Source organism: Pituophis catenifer, unplaced genomic scaffold (genome assembly GCF_029215685.1).
Source record: "Pituophis catenifer annectens isolate HBS135680 unplaced genomic scaffold, rPitCat1.0.hap2 SCAF_7, whole genome shotgun sequence".
In the NCBI taxonomy this organism is placed as follows: domain Eukaryota; kingdom Metazoa; phylum Chordata; class Lepidosauria; order Squamata; family Colubridae; genus Pituophis; species Pituophis catenifer.
Window position 1 is genome coordinate 60,316,653 of NW_027256887.1, and position 18,582 is coordinate 60,335,234.

Below are 18,582 nucleotides of genomic sequence, written 5' to 3' on the forward strand. Positions count from 1 at the left end.
GGCAACCTGATGCCATGAGTTTGACATCTGTGATCTAGACCCTTTGTCTATATTTTCTGAATTTTTCCTAGAAAAAGTTATACTGCATACTTCCTGTTAATTTATGCTTAGCATTACTTGATACTATGACAAAATATGTATGTGATCTGAGTTTCAGATAAATAACAGAAAAGATTGAGGCATCCTAAATCACTACTTACTGGATAATTTATAGGTCATTTGGTGTTAGCAGGAACAACCAATAAAACAACAGCTTAATCAAAGACTAAGGAAGACCCGGAGAAAAGATGTTGTGCATAAGACTGATACTGGAAGAACCAAAAGTATAAGGACTGGATTTTGTTCCTTTTGGATTCACCCCTCTCCCCCCAAAAAACTCTTAATTGTGGAATGAAACTATTTTTATTAGGGACGCATAAACATTTAAGATTCAATTATACAAATTTGTATAAAATATGCCTTTAAAACGTATTTAGAAGCTTTTGAATGCCCTCTTACTCTCTTCATATACAGGTAGTCCTCTACTTACAACAGCTAGTTTAGTGACTATTCAAAGTTATAAAGACACTGAAAAATGTGACTTATACTGTTTTTCAGAGTTATGACCTTTGCAGCATTCCCAGTATTGCGTAATCAAAATTCAGATGCTTGGCAACTGGTTTATATTTATGATGGTTTGCTGTGTGCCATGATCATGTGACTTTCTCACAAGCAAAGTCAGTAGGGAAGCCAGATTCACTTAACAACCGGGTTACTAACTCATCAACTGCAGTCATTCATTTAACAATCGTGGCAAGAAAGGTCTCAAAATGTGGTAAAACTCACTTAACAAATATTTCATTTAACAACAGAAATTTTGGGCTCAATTGTGGTCATAAGATGAGGACTATCTATATGAGATAAGTGGAAATAATGTTACTAAAATTTCTGCCCTGCAAACATTTTGCTCTGCACCACAATCTGGATAATCCTATGGATCAGAATAATTAAAATATTTTATATTCACCATTCTGTGAGATGTCACTATACTACTTGCTTATTCAGCCAATTTAGAAATTCCTATAGTCAGGCTATAGTTGAAATATATGCATTTGTACAGGTATTAAGAATTTGTGAAAAATATGAACTTCTAATCAGTTTAATATCCTTTTGGTAGTATGAATATTACTGTTATAAATCTGGATTTATTTCTGAAATCAGAAAAACACACAATCAGATTCAAGATGAATTGCTCATGGCTTATTGAAATTACCAGGTTTTCTTTGCTTCTTACACAAGCACTTTATCATGACTTAGAAACATTACTGGACTTCTCTAATTCCACATAGGAATGATGTACATAATTTAGCATAGATTTTGCTGCTGTAGACTAACATTCTTACCTTTTGTGAGAAATTGAGAAGAAATGTCTTCTTATTGCTGATCTCTAAAAGTTTTAAATGTTATGATTTGATGACAGCTGCATTTGTTTACTCAAGGGACATTTCTGACCATATGCTTTTTATAGGTTGCATTAGTCAATTGTATGCACAATTATGGATTATGTGTAAATAATTATTCAGAATATGTAATTGCAAGGAATTCAGGTCTACTTTAAAATAATTAAAGTTATGAGAATTCAAGAAGCAACTCAAACAGGAGACCAAAAAGGTTTATTACTCACAATGACTGCATTAAGAAAAAACAAAAATGGTATAACAGAGTCAGCCCACTTGCACTGTGGAAGGCTTAAGTTAAGACAGAATAAACTTGGGGATCTTGGCTCTCCTGCTAATGTCCATACCTAGAAAATAAAAAGGATTTTCCTTTTAGGACAAAGTAGCAATTATGTCAGAATACAATCATTTTTCTAATCTACAAAATACCCTTCTCTCTGGCACCAGGCTAAACAGCTTCCCAACAAAACTCCCATCCTAGCGTGAGGGAAAACCTCATGGACTACCAGAAGGTTAAAAGGATAAGGATCCCTCAGATCTCAGGTGGGAGACTATTCTAAAGGGCTGGGGCAGCTATGAAAAAATCATGCTTCTGAAGTCCCATCAGATGACAACATTTAAGGGAAGAGAAAAAATCATGCTTCTGAAGTCCCATCAGATGACAACATTTAAGGGAAGAGAACCTGGAGTGCACCCACTCTAACAAAGTGGGATGAGCAGATATATATTCTCAGGGAGAGACGTCCTGCAAATAACTTGGCCTGTGCTATATACATGATTAGTACTTGGATGGGAGACTAATAGGAAATACAGGAAGGTTAGCTAAATTGGTTTTAAAAAACATACTGGAAGAAAGTGTTAGTAAATCACTTCTGTTTGGTAAAAAAACTACATAAATATTTCCATGAAATCACCAGAAGCTGATCTTAATTTGAAAGAGTCCTGACTTGCAGAAAATCTGGTATCCTACAGAAGTTTTGAATGCCAAAATCACAAAAGTTTGTTCTTGGTCATGTTTAAAGAGACAGATATGAGGGGGTTGAAAATATCTAGAGCTGTGATGGCAAACCAATGGCATGTGTGCCACAGGTGGCATACGGAGCCATCTCTGTGAGCATGCGAGCCGCTGCCCAGGTCAGCTCCACGGTGCATGCCCGCGCACCTCCTGTCAGCCAGCTGATTTTCAGGCCTCTGCTGGGAGATTTGTGCATGTGTGGGGGTGGGTGAGATGTTCCCCCCCGCACCCCATTTTTGGTTCCAGGACGCTTCAGGGCGGCCTGCTAGCACCAAAATGGGGGAGGGGGGCTCCCGTTTTTAGTTCCAGGGGGCTTCATGGAGGCCTGCTAGCACCAAAACAGGGGCTGTGTACACATGTGTGAGGGGGGGGCGGGGGAGCGCGTGCATGCATGGGGGCAGGGTCTGCGGGGGGCATTGCATTATGGGTGTCGGGACGCATACGCACTTTCGGTACCTGAGGAAAAAAAGGTTCACCATCGCTGATCTAGAGCAAACTAGGTTGCATTTTCCTGATTTAAGGGATAGCACCCGCAAATTAGGAAATCAACTAAATAACTCCTATATCAGTGCACTGCTTGTTAACTGCTGGTTTGCACAAGCTGGCAATTCTGCCATTTAAAAATGAATGAAACATTACATCATGCTTATACCATATGTAACTGTTGGGCACACTTGATCTGAAATGTGTTGCACACTTTACATTACATGACATAGAACGTTGAAAATCTCTGTGAATCTTAAGCAATATTATTTCTTTGCTCTGAAATTCTATTATTGAGGCTTTTGTTTATGATGCTGCAATCTTATTGATTCTTATATATTAAGGTCAACAGAAATCTCTCCATGATATAGAGATTTTATTGCTGCTTATTATAATAAAAAAACACTGATAAATTATTAGATTTAACAGTTATTTGGCCATAAACTATTATTAATGTAATTGCAAATCTGCTCCATTCTTCGGTTGCAAATCTGTATCTATCAAATCAAGTTTACAAATATATTTTATACTGTTATTGGTATTTTAACAGATATCAGATTAACTACCTTTATTTCCAAAGACATTTAGTCCCGAGTACACAGTCCCCATTTTAAGGTCTACTCTTCCCAAGGTCTACCTTTAAGTCAAATTTTTATGTAAGCTGGAACAATATAATTGTACAAGTAATATTGAATAATGAACTTGAACCATTATGTATTTAACTTGAATCAATGTATATTTAACTCAAATTTTGCTGCAATAGGCTCCGTTCATAACTGTGGATTATTCTTAAATCAGGGGATTCTTAATGCCCTGGGGACTTGTACACAATCATTCTACTTATATAATGAAATATATGTGCAATCTTGAATATAAGTCTGCATACTGTATACAAGTATATGCTATACTTTTATCAATGACACTTTTCTCTGCTGCCTAAAGGGTTAATTCATACATGCTCAGGTACTTTCCTTTAAGCAGATGTAGTAATGTTGTACTTCATCTACATCCCTTTAAAGCAGATGGAAGTGCCAATTTCAGCTTGCCAAAACATTCTTAATGTAAACTCTACCTATAATCAAAACACCTAGGTGAAATTATGCATATGCTATGGTTAACTGAATTTCCCTTATTTAGGCAAGTATATGATACTTACTTCTGAAACTCCCATTCTCGATTATCTAATGGGCATACCTGCCGAGTCTTAAGCCAGCGGGAAATGCAATGAAAATGGAAAGCGTGCTAAAAAAAAAAAGGGAAAGTTATGAAAACAGCATGTTGTAAACTGTTTTATTTCTATTTTTACTTTGTAGAATTACTTCAGAGGATGATGAGATCAGCAGCATATTCTGGGTAAAAATTATCACCAGGAATTGCAAGGCAAAGCCTGATGTATAGAGAAGGTCTCCACTCTCTATGTTACCCATCCTTTCAGTTTTTAGCTTTCTATTTATGCCTTTTAATTTTAATTGCTTTATATTATCTTTTTTATCTTTTTATTATATTGTAAGTTGCCCAGAGTTGCTGTATCAGTGAGATGGGCAGCATAAAAAAAAATTAATAAATAAAACAGTTTCAACCAAATACAATAGCATGAACAAATTTCAGTTTTAGAAATGAGAATGCTATTAGGTTCACTGCATTCCCCCAAATTTGGAAGCAGGTTCTAAATATTTTGCTTCTTAAGACTTCTAGCTTATTTATTACTGGAAATTATTAGTAATTCTTATTGCTATTGGAATAAAAAATATATTTAAACGGCATAAAAGTAGATTCCTTACATTACAAACACCCCATGCAACAGTGCATTCTTCCGAGGTAGCTGATGCTTGGTTAGCTTGGCATTCTATACCTGCAAGAACAAGAACAACATTAATGTTATGATTCATAACTACTTATTTGAGTAGATAAAACAAGAACCTGTGATGACAAGTATGTTCTCTGCTAAAAGTGGGACTGGAGAAACGAGACACCTATATTGTATGAATAACGAAGAAGGCTCAATATGACATAATAAACTATTTCTCCATTTTTTATTTTCATTACATCATAAGAAGCTATAGAAGCCAACAGACCAAGCATAGCAAGCAACACCAATTCTCATAATCATACTGACATGGACAAATTTGTTCATCCATGACTGGAATGAGTCTTAAAGCCAAATAAAAAAAGAGAAAAGAAAAAAAAAAGAGGGGTTGGGCATAAAAATATGCCTTCTACTAGAATATACTTCATGGATGTGTAACTGATAGCTCTCCAAAACCTGAGTGCAGCCCTAAAAGCCTTCAAACACTGTATTCAAATAATAATTTGCAATGTAACAGAAAAGGAAAATTAGTAAAAATACTGGCATCATTATGTCTCAATCTACATTTAGCTAAAGTAACTTAAATGAATTCAATTTATTTATTTAATGAGGTATACTTGCTACTGAAATCTCTTTGAAGAGTTTACAATAAATTTCACATCAAGACATTAAAAACAGCTAAAATAACAAGTGAAAAGAAAACAAATCAAGAGGAATAACAACAATAGTTCAGACTCCATGGGATTTTTTTCTTTCAAATGGCAAAGGAAATTTATTATTCATTTGAATTTTGAATGGCTATTTATTCCAAATCTCAAAATTAAGAAATGGTGCTCAAGGCAAATTGGGATTATCAGTTTATTTTTGGCAAATTCTGTTCACCAAAATAGTCCATAGGAAGTATATGAACTGCTTTTGGCAGAAAATTAAGGATTGCATATGGGTTTTCAGAAGCAGAGTTCAATTTAACTACATTCTGAATCCATGATTCTGATGGACAATCAAATGCTATTAAAAACAGGCTACAATATTTATAATACAATAGCTGCATTGAATGTGAATTTTATTTTACACACGTAGCTTCAATTTCCTAGCCTTTATCAAGCAACCATCAATTTAGGGAACTAGTTAAGCTGAAAAAGAGGAAGAGAGCTAGATTTCATTAGAAGCAATTTAATTCCAAATTACTATATGATTTTTCTCAGCAATTATTGTAAATTTTAAAGCAATAGAAACTTATAGCATCTTGTAGCAATATTTTAGGGAGATGAAAATTTTGCAACCAAATTCTAGAGTCCAGTTATACAGTATAATAAACCATGTTATTCATACCATTTCCACTACCCAGTTGTATGTAGGTGTTTCAGAACAATGACACAGTAGATTATATCAAAAAGTTAAGATGGCTGTAATGTGCCATACCCGGGGCTTCATGTATGTATGAGTATATGTATAACTTTCAACTAGCTATTTCCTAAAAACTATAAAATCAAATTTTAGATACCTAAATATAATGCACCAGGATTTTTCTAACCTAAAATGAAGAACCTTTTTAATCTATCCTTTCTCAAAGGAAGTGATCAGGGTCATACCAGCAAAGGTAGGATTTATCATGTGTCCCTCTTTCTTTCTACAATGAATATATACAAATGTACATTTGCAATACGGTTGCAGAATGGTTTAATTTCATTTGTTATTTGATTGAATATACTTAATATATGGATGGATGGTCATTTTAACACCAAAGGATAGATTTGAAACAAACATACACAGCTATAGTTTTCACTGTATATCTATATCAATACGGTTAGACGCACAAAAATATCCTCACAATACTGCTTCATGTGGCAATATGTATATTCAGGATCATGTTTTTCCTCTTTCTCATTTTTTCTGTTTTCTGTGTCAATTTTAAATTTTATTTTACTATTTATTTATTTATTTATTTATTTATTTATTTATTTATTTATTTATTTATTTATTTATTTATTTTGATTTGTATGCCGCCCTATCTCCATAAACTCAGGGCGGTTCACAACAATATACTGTACTGCAGATGGTTTCTTCTGTTTTCAACATTAGAAGCAGCTATAGTCAAAAGTGAAAATGAAGAGATGCTACATTTGTTAGATTTTAGAAGCTTATTCTTTGGTTTGACAGAAATTAAGCGTTTTAAGTAAACATCAATATATTTATAATTACTGACTGAATAAACTTTTTCATTTTTCTGTTCATAGTTTCATAAGCAAACCAAATTGATATAATCTGTCAAACCCTTAAAAATTATCTAGCCTTCCATTTTCTCCTAAATTTCTGTCTTTCACCTAGAAAAACAGCTTGTTTTCTATTCTTATTTCAAAATTCTGGAACATTCACATCTTTATATGCATCACTGGTGAGTTCTGATCTGCAACCCTGGTAAACTGGATATCTCTTCCTAAGTGTAAAAATGATGGCTCTATGGATATAGAGAGTTTTGCATTAACATTTAACATCACTATTTTAAAAATGGCGCAGCAGCCAAATGGCAGACAGTATAATGCATTTAGCTTAGTTGTAATATATTTGTGGTATCTTGCACTAACTTTCACCTCTGGATTACTCTTTAAGGAAGATGTACAGAATATATAGCAGTATTACAAATCTGAGATTAGCACGAGTGTACCAGGGCTGTCCCTAAGGAAAACGCAGATGATGTATCAGCCCAAAGAATGGTGTTGGACCCCAAGATATGCTCCTTCAGTAAATCTACAAGCATTGCCAGATAAGGTATGTATTCCTGCAGTGAAAATACAATATATGACCATTTAAAATAGATAAATGTCTGGACTGATGATACAATAACAAATCCTCAATGCATCCAGCCATTCTTTCAGCTAGCTTTTTCATGTCATATTACCTGCAACAATTGAAAACATAGGTATTTGGGTATATTTTTTCAAGAATCTTGTCAATATTCTGAAGCAGGGAAGGAAACATTGATCACACAGAGATGGAAAACATACAGCAAGACATGCTTGAATAGAATCTGCATTAAATTGCTATCTTTTATTTATTTATTTATTTATTTAAAACAATACATCAAAAAAAAGAAATAGTCAAACAAATGATCGCGACAGGAACTTTACATGATATTTACACTTTCTACGGTATGTAGGTTTCAGTCAGATTTAACATATATTAAACATAATCCTGGTTATACTTGACTCTTTGGGCGTCTGTTGTTCAACCAAACGTACCATTTGTCCCAACATTGGAAATATGCGGAGTCCTTTTGATCTCTCAATGCTTTAGTCAGTCTGTCGGCTTCCGCATAATCCAAAATTTTCTCCAAAATCAAATCTTCAGCCGGCAGATCTTTCCCCTTCCAATGTTGGGCGAAACATATTCTTGCTGACGTAGTGATAAATACACACAGACACCATATATTTGTGCCTATGGTGTCTGGCCTGATGTTCAGTAGATAGTACTCTGGTTTCAGAATTAGGTTATAACCTGTGATTTCCATGATCCATGCCTGTATAATTTTCCAGAATTCAGTCGTCCTGGAGCAGGTCCACCACATGTGGAAATAGGTGCCAATCTCCCCACACTTCCAACAGTTTGGTGAGAGATTTGAGTACATTTTAGAAAGACGAGCAGGTGGAAATTGCTATCTTGACAGAATTTAGGAAATTCATTATAGCAGTATTTTCAGTAAATTAAGAGAAGGCTTTATGTCACTCCACAAAGCTCTTCTAAATAGTTACCTAATGCAACAGATTCAACAAAGTGATTTTCTTTGCTGTTTCCCCTGACTGAATACTCCAGTATGCACGTGTAAAATTGGGGGCACACATAGGCCATGCCCACCCCAGCTCCATGAAGGGGAAAAACATCGTGATACATCACATGATGCTGCAAATTTGACACCCATGCTCTAGCATATGGCTGATTATCCTCATAACAAGGCCCACAACAGATACACTCCAGCTGTTATTAACCCTTGTTTCACTCCTGGGAGAGAAGCATAAACTACACAAATGTTTTTAGTGTCAGAAAACAGATTCAGAAGCAATTATGACAATGGCTTAATTTGCCTCACCATTCCATAATGAGAGCAAACTTCAAAGGCCTAAATTCTAGTTTGTCTCAAAGGTTTTCTCTTTAAAAGCCAAAAACCAGTTTATAGTCATGACATTCATAATCTCCAGCCTACAAAGAAACTGCAATTCAGTGAAAATTTGAAAGTTGGTAACCCAGACCCAGAACTATGAATACAACTCCAGGTGGGAGTAGGATGGGGAATCTAACACAAATGGTGGCAAGCAATTATTGCCCTACTTTCCATTTGAAGTTGTTTTTTCATCGTGTCACTGGACTTTTCTATTAGTCTTTGCACATCTGTAATTATAGGACTTGCAATACACAAACACATATATTCTCTCTTCAAGTACTCACAGAGATCCATAATATGATTTCTGCATATTGCACAGTTGTCAACAACGATGTCCCAAGCCCAAAGGGCAACTGCATTCCACTACAAAAAGAAGACACATTTAAGTGCATACAATTATCTACAAAAAACTCAATTTTGCCCATTTCCTCCTAGTCATCCTTGACCCAATTCAGCTTTTTTATTGAATATGGTTTACTGAACAGCAATATAAATCACAGACCCAATCATATCTAGTTATAAACACTTTTCATTCAGTCCCAATGATTTTCCCCAACCACTAGTGTTATTATAGATATATTTTATTGTTCTAATTAACAAAAATAAATCAAAAGCCTTTTCATTTCATATTAGCCACAGTGGCGCAGTGGTTAGAGTGCAGTACTGCAGGCTACTTCTGCTGCCTGTCGGCTGCCTGTAATTTGGCAGTTCAAATCTCACCAGGCTCAAGGTTGATTTAACCTTCCATCCTTCCAAGGTGGGTAAAATGAGGATCCAAATTGTTGGGGGCAATATGCTGAGTCTGTAAACCGCTTAGAGAAGGCTGTAAAGCACTGTAAAGCGGTATATAAGTCTAAATGCTATTGCTATTAAGCCGTATGATTTAACTGTGGATTACATGCAAAAATTTCAAACTATTGTTTCCAAATTACCATATTAATACATACAAAGTGTTAATCCAAATCAAATAAGATGTGGGTATTTGAACCCATATAAGAAATATAAGAAAAACAAAAAACCATTCTCAATAATCAGTGAATCATTAATGCTGAGCCGATACCTTTTTCTCAACCTCACTCAATACATATATTAAAATTACTACAACCAGTAATATTTAATTTAATAATTTAATGCAGTTACATCCATTATTTTAATAGCAATTAAATTTGATTTTTTTCCTTCAATGAGCCGTCCAATTAGAAAATAGATTGTTTTGTAACTCAAAAGTATGTACTAATTCAGAAAAATTCTGTTATTTCAAGTAAATATAACTAAATGTTGCTGAAGTTGCTTTCAGTCTCTGTTAGCTATGATTTATTTTTAAGCATTTCATTTTCTTTTATTATGAAGTCAGAAAAATTATTGTTCCATGGAGATGGTCCTACATGCACTTTTGTCTTTCTTAGCTTTCACTCCAATTAGCCAACCACAGTGACAGCTACAAGTATCCTTAGAAATCACCTGTACAGTCTCACAGATGTAACTCTTTCTTATCTAGTGGACTAAGTTGCGGGTCTATGTCATAAGGACACATACTGATTGAAAATTAATTCAGGTAGTCCTCAACTTATGACCACAATTGAGCCCAAAATTTATGTTGCTGAGTGAGAAATTTGTTAAGCGAGGTTTGTCCCATTTTACGACAGTTATGTGAATCACTGCAGTTGTTAAATTAGTCACACGGTTAAATGAATCTGGCTTCCCCATTGACTTTGCTTGTCAGAAGGTCACAAAAGGGGATCACATGATCCCAGGACACGCCAACTGTCATAAATGTGAGTCAGTTGCCAAGCATCCAAATATAAATCACGTGACCCTCAGGATGATCATAAGTGTGAAAAATGGCCGTAAGACTCTCTTTTCAGTGCTGTTGTAACTTCAAACGGTCACTAAGCGAACTGTTGTAAGTCGAGGACTACCTGTATGTTCATATTTACAAGCACTGTCACATGTAGATTAGGAAGACCAATTGGTATGACGTTAGAACAGGAGCCAGAAGAGCCAATTTCCTGAGGTATCATTTAGCCAATATTTTCTTGGTCAGAGATCTTATTGTCCCGTCGCGCCCCATCCCCCCAAGCATCCCAAGTCAAAGAACTACCGAGAGCTGGTGACCGAAATGCCGTCTTTAAAAAGCCTAGGGAGTAGTTAAATCCACCGGTAAAGTTCTCCCTCACTTTCCTCTCGCCTCTCTCTTCTTCCCATCGCCTTTCGAACGGAGCCGCGCAACACCCAAGCACTTGGCGGCTCACTCCCGCAGCCCCTTCTCAAACTCGGTCCAGAAGGATGCTGCCCAAACTAAGCATCTGCCCGTTCACATATACTAAAGAAGCCCCCCCAGAAGAATCGACACCCTCTCTAGTCCGTTCCGCTTCATTACCATTACGGGTCAAACCGCTTTCCCTTTTCTCACCTTCTTTACTTCAAAGCGCTTTTTACCGGCACCGCTGTTGGTGCCACTCGGAGTGTCAACATCCATCGCGGCAGCCATTTTGGATGAGGAAATCCCTGCAGCGGTCTGCCTTCAATTCGCATGCGCGCGACTAAATAAAAGCCACGCGATAGTTTCCTTTTGGTTCCCCTCCCTTTCTCTCCCCCCCCCCCCCACTTAATATTGTGTTCGGTGGCTGACGCCCTCCCCTTCCTACAAGCAGGTGTGAACGAAAAGGGGGAGCGAGCGGGGGGGGGGAGGACCTGATCACGTGCCCCTTCTCTCTTAAAGGCGCTGGCCAAGGCGGGGCCCGTTACGCGCAGCCCTTGCGTCGTCTTCGTTGCCGCTCCTCGCCAGTTGCCCGACCCTGGCAGGAAGGGTGGAGGAAAAGGGGTAGAGCCTCGTAGACGCTCCTTTAAAGAGATACTCCCGAATTACTCAACGTCAGTTGATCAGCCGCAGAAAAGGCAGGGTTACCAAATCTGGTGGCCCTACCTTTTCTTTATTTCCTTGTTGCCAACTGGTGGTTGTCTGGATTTGCGCGGCCCGAAATAAACACAACATGGGAATAATTAAAGGGGGGGGGGGGTAAAGGCGGGGGTGGGTGGGCTGGTAAAATAGAAGGTGCAGTAGCCCAAATCTTAGTCACGCCAGTCGCAGCTTCAGAAACAACTGCTAAGAGTCGGCCCTACAAATTTCGAGCGAGTCGCAGCGTTGGCAGTTCATCTGATCCCTGCAAAAATCCCCCCCATGTATTGGGCTAAGACCAGCCCGCGTCGGAAGCCTCTTCTTACTGCCTGAACCTTTCACGTGCATCCTGCCTGCTCTGGCCCCGATTAGCAACTCTTGATTTACCCAGGGTTTGCAGAACGATTTTTCTTTTTCGTTTTGAAAACATTGCACGCGGCACTTCGCCGCCGTCTCCCCGGACGCTTTGTTTCGTCCTGCAATAGATTTTTGCAGATGTTGTGTGCCAGATCTGGTTACAATCGATCGCGTGCAAAATGCACTTGCAGCCCCAGCCAGCAGAATCACGTTGCCTTGCTCGAAAAGCCCCATTAATTTGAACAGTACTTCTTAACGAACGAAATATTAGGACAACGATCAATATATAGCCGTCCATTTTCTCAGCGTGTTAACTCGCAAATAAGTCTCGCTGAACTCTGTGTTTGTGCTCTGCGTCATACCGACCCTGTAGAGATGGCATCTTGGCATATCCATAAAAGCTTGTCTGTTCTCTCAGTTTTTGACTTTGATGTAACAGTTTGAGGTTGTCGCTGATTCTGATTACCAAGCAAACGAAATAAAACAAGGGAGCCAAAAAAAGAGGGGACTTCAATTCATAACCACAGCCATTAATAAACCAAATATTAAAATCCTATACCCATTATTAAAATTATTAAAATGCCACTTTGAATACTATACTCAGTTGCTTCCCCCTCTTATCAACAGCCTGCATGGCTGACTTCATGCAGCTATATCCCAAGCCCAAGATAATGTCTCCTAAATTGTTAAGGTGTATAGAGGGGCCTGTTTCAAATGCAAAAAGACTGAATTGTAGCTTTTACATAATATAGAAAAACTTCAGCATTTAAAAAAAAAATCTTGCCTTTTCCTTCACACTTACTTCCTTTTCCTTTAAAAAACGAGTAAGCTGAGGAAACTCAAAATGTTTTTACGTTTTACCAACTTCCACATACCCTGAATCATTGATACCCACCTATTTATTTTTTATTTATTTATTTATTATTGAATTTCTATACCGCCCTACTCCCGAAGGACTCAGGGCGGTGCACAGCCATGAAATAAAACACATAGATATACAAAATTTAAAATCGAATAAAATGAATTAAATAAATTTGGCTGAATTAATACCCATAATTTAAAATACCCATATTTTAAAATCCATTAAAAATTTAGAATTTACACTTAAAAGGGAGAAGATTTAGGCGAGGCCAGCTTGATGAAATAAAAGCGTCTTCAACTCGCGGCGGAAGGTGCGCAGATCCGGAATCCTCCGTATCTCGGGGGAGCTCATTCCAGATCGTCGGTGCCCCCACAGAGAAGGCTCTCCCCCTAGGGGCCGACAGCCGACATTGTTTGGCCGACGGCACCTGGAGGAGCCCCTCTCTGTGGGAGCGTACTGGTCGGTGGGAGGCTGTTGATGGTAGTAGGCGGTCCCGTAAGTAACCAGGTCCCAAGCCACCTATCCTGAACCTATGCAAAAGTATTTTTTTAAAACTTAGTTTTTCATATACTCACTCTTTCCTCTTAAGTAACTGCTTCTTTGGTTTAATATCTACATACTTTAGGCTTGGAATAACACCCTTACCTAAATATGTATTTACTAAATATGTATTTACTAAATAAAATAGATACGCATTAAGTAGGTAGGCAGCTTTTCCTGTAAAATTAAACCTCCTAGAGTGCAATACTTTTGGTAGTAACTCTTGACTATATTTCAGCAGTATCCACAACATTTTTCAGTGCCTAAGGTAATTGTCCTGTGAGATCTTAATCTGAAAAATGTCCTATAAATTGTAGATTAAATCAAGCCAAACTCCCATTCCAGATTAGTAAATACGCACACAATTTTAGCTTTCCCAGCTAAATTAGCTAAAACGTTTGAGGAGGGAGAGTGGAAGCCAGCAAAAAAAAAAAAAAGTTACCCAAAATTGGCATGCAATCCTTTATATAAGCCTTACTGTGAATAATCACTAAACGTTGAAGTAAACATGCACAGAAATGTTACCTGGCCTGTTCTATACTAACACATCAATTAGTATAGAACAAAAATTAGTAACCTACAGCTCTAAGGCTGTATATGGCTCATGGCCTAATTTTAATAGTCCTCTATAAAAGGTTAATTTGGATCTCAATGATGAAAGTGTTTCTCCTCTAAAGTTTAAAAGCTGGAACAGAGAAAAAGATGTCAGAGGATGAGCAAGTAGTATCAGAAAGAAATAAAAACTGTCAAAGAGGGGGGTTTCTATCCTCTTTTCTTCTGCTGCTGTCTACTACTTATTGTGGCCCTAATTTTTTTAAAAAAAATACTTATGCCTGATAAAGTGTGAAACGAATTTAAGACTATAGCCATACAGTAATCACTTCAGATTTCAGAAGTGTCACATTATTATAGAATTATAGAACCTAGTTGCTCACAGCTCAAGGGTTTTTTTAGACTTTAAAGGTGTATCAAGAAATAATACTTGAAGTAACATTATTTTAGATCCATGAAAATGTGTATTAAATAGAAAATAAAAGTACTCTTAAGCATTCCATTCTTTCCTGCTTTTAAAATAATGGGAATGCCATGAAAAAGAAGGCAAAGCTCCTTCCTTGAAAGAAGTTTGTTGGGCTCTTTTCTTTGTTGCCTGGAAAAAGCTTTTTTCAACACAGAGTATCCTTAAACTTCTGATCAAAGCTTTATACAAACTGTTCAATAAAATTAAATAGTTTAGCTTTATCAGCAGCATAGATTATGTGGTTCTCCAGCATATCAGAAACTTTATTAATTTTTTTGCAAGATGCTAAAGAAAGAAAAGGTTTTCCAGTCCTTCTCTTTGAAATTATTTTATTATAACTGGGTAAAATCTTCATATATCTCAACTGGATTGGCTTTTGGATAAAGGGTTTCCATTATATTAGCCCCATATTTTTTCTCAAAACCCAAATGTTCTATGGCAGGGGGGTCAAACTCAAGGCCCGCGGGTCGGATTCAGCCCATGGGTGCTTAGATCTGGCCCACAGGGCCGCCCTGGAAACAGCAAAGGACCAGCACACAATGCCTCTGCCAGTGAAAATGGAGCTCAAGAGGGCCACGTGCGACCTTCCCAGGCCCGTTTTCGGCCTGGATGGCCTCCTACAGCCCTCTACCCCTGAAAATGGAGCTGGGGGGGGCTGCGTGTGGACCCCCGGGCTCCATTTTTGCTGGCAGAGGACTGCAGGAGGCTGTCCAGGCTGAAAACAGGGCCCATGGGCAACTTCCCTGGGCTCCGTTTTCACAGGCAAGCAAAACAAAACAAAAGGAGAAATGTTTCCCCTTTTGCACTTGAGCATCCAAGAAGGGACAGGAAAGGAGAAAGAGAGAGGAAGAGGAAAGACAAAGAAAAAGATAGGAAGGAAGGAAGGAAGGAAGGAAGTCCTGCCTTAGCACTTGGTCACCAGCAGACGGTAAGGCTCCTATGGAGGACAAGAGTTTGGCACTCTCCCTGGTCTCGCCTTCCTCCACTGGAGACAATGGATCCCCTAGCCCCGTCTGGGCCACCACAGGTGCCAACACAAGTGATGTTGAACTGGCCACGCCCACCCGGCCCCCTGAGATCAAACAACCCTGACACGGCCTTCAATGAAATAGAGTTTGACACGGGTGAAATCTAAAATTTGTTACTACCGGTTCTGTGGGCGTGGCTTAGTGGGGGGGGTAATGTGAGTGGGTGGGCGTGGCCAACTTTTTAAAAAACTTTTAAAAGCATTTTTTCTACAACCTTAAGAGGTTGCAGAAAAAAATGCTTTTAGAAGCCTCTGATGATCAGGCAACTCAGCTGGGATCACCAGAGGCTTTTAAAGGCATTTTTTTTCTACAACCTCTTTGGCCAAAGAGGTTGCAGGAAAAAAAAATGCTTTTAAAAGCCTCTGATGATCCCAGCTGAGCAACACAATCATTAGAGGCTTTTTTTTTTTACTTTTAAAAGCATTTTTTCGGCTGAAGAGGTTGTAGAAAAAATGCTTTTAAAAGTAAAAAAAAAAGCCTCTGATGATCACGCGGCTCAGCTGGGCATGGGGAAGGGGGGGCGCAGGGATTTTTGCTACCGGTCTGCCATTGCTACCAGATGGAGTAATCCGGTCTGAACCTGGAGCATTTCACCCCTGGTTTGACACCCCTATAATGGGGATAAAATACTAACCTTCTTCCAAAAGGATTCAACAAAAATAATCTGATGACTACTTATATATGGTACTATCGTAATCCGGTTAGTTATTAAAAAGATGCAATTCTCCTTTCCCCTTGCTATTCATTGACAATCATTAAAAATGGATTGAAGGGAAATCTGCATGTGTCAAGGTTTCATAGCAGAAAGAACATGAACTGCCTCTACCTACCGGTATGAAAGCAAACTTTTTTCAAAAGGTGAATGCTTAAATTTAATTCCCCATGCTTTCTTAAAACTATGCAATATTTTATCTATATATAGATGGTTCTTGACCTATGATTCCACTTGGGACTGTAATTTTGGTTCCTAAGCTATGCAGTAGTTAAAGTGAGTTATGTGATTGAAGTTGATTTTACAATCATTTTTACTTTGGTTGTCAAGCCCATCACTGCAGTTATGTGACTCATGTGGCTGTTAAGTGAATCATGCGGTCACTTAGCAAATCCTGATTCCCCAATTGATTTTGCTTGTTAGAAGCCGGCTGGGAAGGTTGCAAATTGCAATCACGTGACCACAAGATGTTGCAGCTGTTGTAAATGCAAGCCAGTTGTCAAATCATCTGAATTGCAATTGTGACCATAGGGGAAGTGCAATAGTCTTAACATTGAGGATGGGTCAAGTTTGTGGTGGTGTAGCTAATGAGTAAGCTAGCTTGCTTGTTCGCTCAACAGTGAGACACTGGTGAAGCGGGCACAGCAACGCCTGCATTTTCTATGTCACATGAGAAAAATACATCTTCCTTCCCCTGTCCTTACCACTTTCTATAGAAGGACAATCAAGAGCATTCTGTCATACTGCATTATAGTCTGGTTTGGAAGCATTCCAGCTTCGGACAGGAAGGCGGTGCAGAGAGTAATGAGGACAGCAGAAAATATTATTGGTAGTTCACTTTCTTCTATCCACGACATAGCACATAAGCGATGCTTGAGCAGGGTTCACAGTATTGCCTGGGATGCTACACATCCTGTCGATGACCTCTTTTCCTTGTTATCTTCTGGGAGAAGGCTTCGTGGTATCCGAAGCAGAACATCTACATACAGTCAAGAGTTTTGTTCCATATAGCATCAACCTTGTGAACTCTCAAGTTTCCTTTCTGCTATGGATTCAAAATGGACAGTGATTTATATGTATATATATATATATATATGGATGGATGTAGGTGTGTGTGTGTGTGTGTGTGTGTGTGTGTGTGTGTGTGTGTATGTATATATATACATTGTGTATATGTGTGTCATGTATGGGTATGGGTAGATACATACCTTCTTTTGAGAGCAGCCAACAGAATTTCATTTTTAATGTGGGTCAGTGTGCTTACAGTAAAAATGACAAGTTTATCTTATCTGTCTTAAGTCACTTTTTCCAAGGTCATCATAACTTTGAACCATCTATAAACAGTCATAATCAAGGACTATTTGTACTACTAAAACTCTTGTGGCTGTTTGTAACCTTCAATTGGGTGAAATGCAGGGTTGGGTTCTAAATTTTTTTACTACAGGTTCTGTGGGCGTGGCTTTTTTTGTGGGCGTGGTTTGATGGTCATGTGACAATTATTTAGGCTTTAGCAGAGGTACTGGTCTACCAGGCTTTTAACTGCTTGCAGAGCTGTACCAATCTACCCATTTATTTTTGCAGGCACTGGTCTACCCATTTATTTTTGCAGGCACTGATCTACTCATGTATTTTTGAAGGCACTGGTCTTCCCATTTATTTTTACAGGCACCGGTCTACTTATTTGTTTTCTTTTAACACTGATCAGCTGTAGGGCGGCCCTTTGAAGCCCCGGCAAGAGTTTAAACAGTTTTTTTCCCTTTAGCCATCAGCTGGGACTCAGGAGGCAGCAATAGATTGGGGGTGGGGCCAAATAAAAGGTAAGGATAACGCGGGAGGTAGATCTCATATTGTCACCGCTACCGGCTCGGCGGAACCGGGAGGAACCCACCACTGGTGAAATGGTATATCACAGGGGTCCCAACCCCCAAGGCATGGACCAGCACTGGTCCACGGCCTGCCAGGAACTGGTCCATGCAAGGAAGATAAGGCCCATCTATGCATGTGCGGGATGCAGGCAGCACACAAAACCATGTTGCCCCTGGTCTACAGAAAAACCACTCTCCATGAAATTGGTCCCTGATTTCTAAAAGATTGGGGGCTGCTGGTCTATCATATGGCAACAATTTTTGAATCAATGCACATCAAATGGGTTAACTTTCAGAATGTGTCTAAAATCTGGGAGCCAAATTATGAGATTGAATTTTAGTATTGTGGCTGCTTCAGTGCAGCTGTGCTGGTATGTTACTGTAGTCAGTTGTGGTTAGATGAT

At 38.4% G+C, this 18,582-nt stretch overlaps 1 protein-coding gene across 1 annotated transcript; it reads right to left on the reverse strand.

Annotated features, from left to right (window-relative positions):
* Nucleotides 1-1,633: 1,633 nt before the first annotated feature.
* On the reverse strand, nt 1,634-11,702 carry RBX1 (ring-box 1). Its single transcript, XM_070946978.1, has 5 exons — nt 11,311-11,702; nt 9,182-9,260; nt 4,716-4,786; nt 4,091-4,176; nt 1,634-1,783 (listed from the first exon to the last, which is right to left on the reverse strand). The coding sequence occupies exons 1-5, from the start codon at nt 11,386-11,388 to the stop codon at nt 1,771-1,773; spliced, it is 327 nt and encodes a 108-aa protein (XP_070803079.1). The 5' UTR covers nt 11,389-11,702; the 3' UTR covers nt 1,634-1,770.
* Nucleotides 11,703-18,582: the final 6,880 nt, after the last annotated feature.

Bases quoted from the DNA above. Each gene is read 5' to 3' on its own strand.
- RBX1 (XM_070946978.1), bottom strand. From the start codon at position 11,388: ATGGCTGCCGCGATGGATGTTGACACTCCGAGTGGCACCAACAGCGGT. The intron at 9,261-11,310 runs GTGAGAAAAGGG...TTCTTTTTGTAG, and splicing joins AGCGCTTTGAAGTAAAGAAG to TGGAATGCAGTTGCCCTTTG. The intron at 4,787-9,181 runs GTGAGTACTTGA...TTGTTCTTGCAG, and splicing joins AAATCATATTATGGATCTCT to GTATAGAATGCCAAGCTAAC.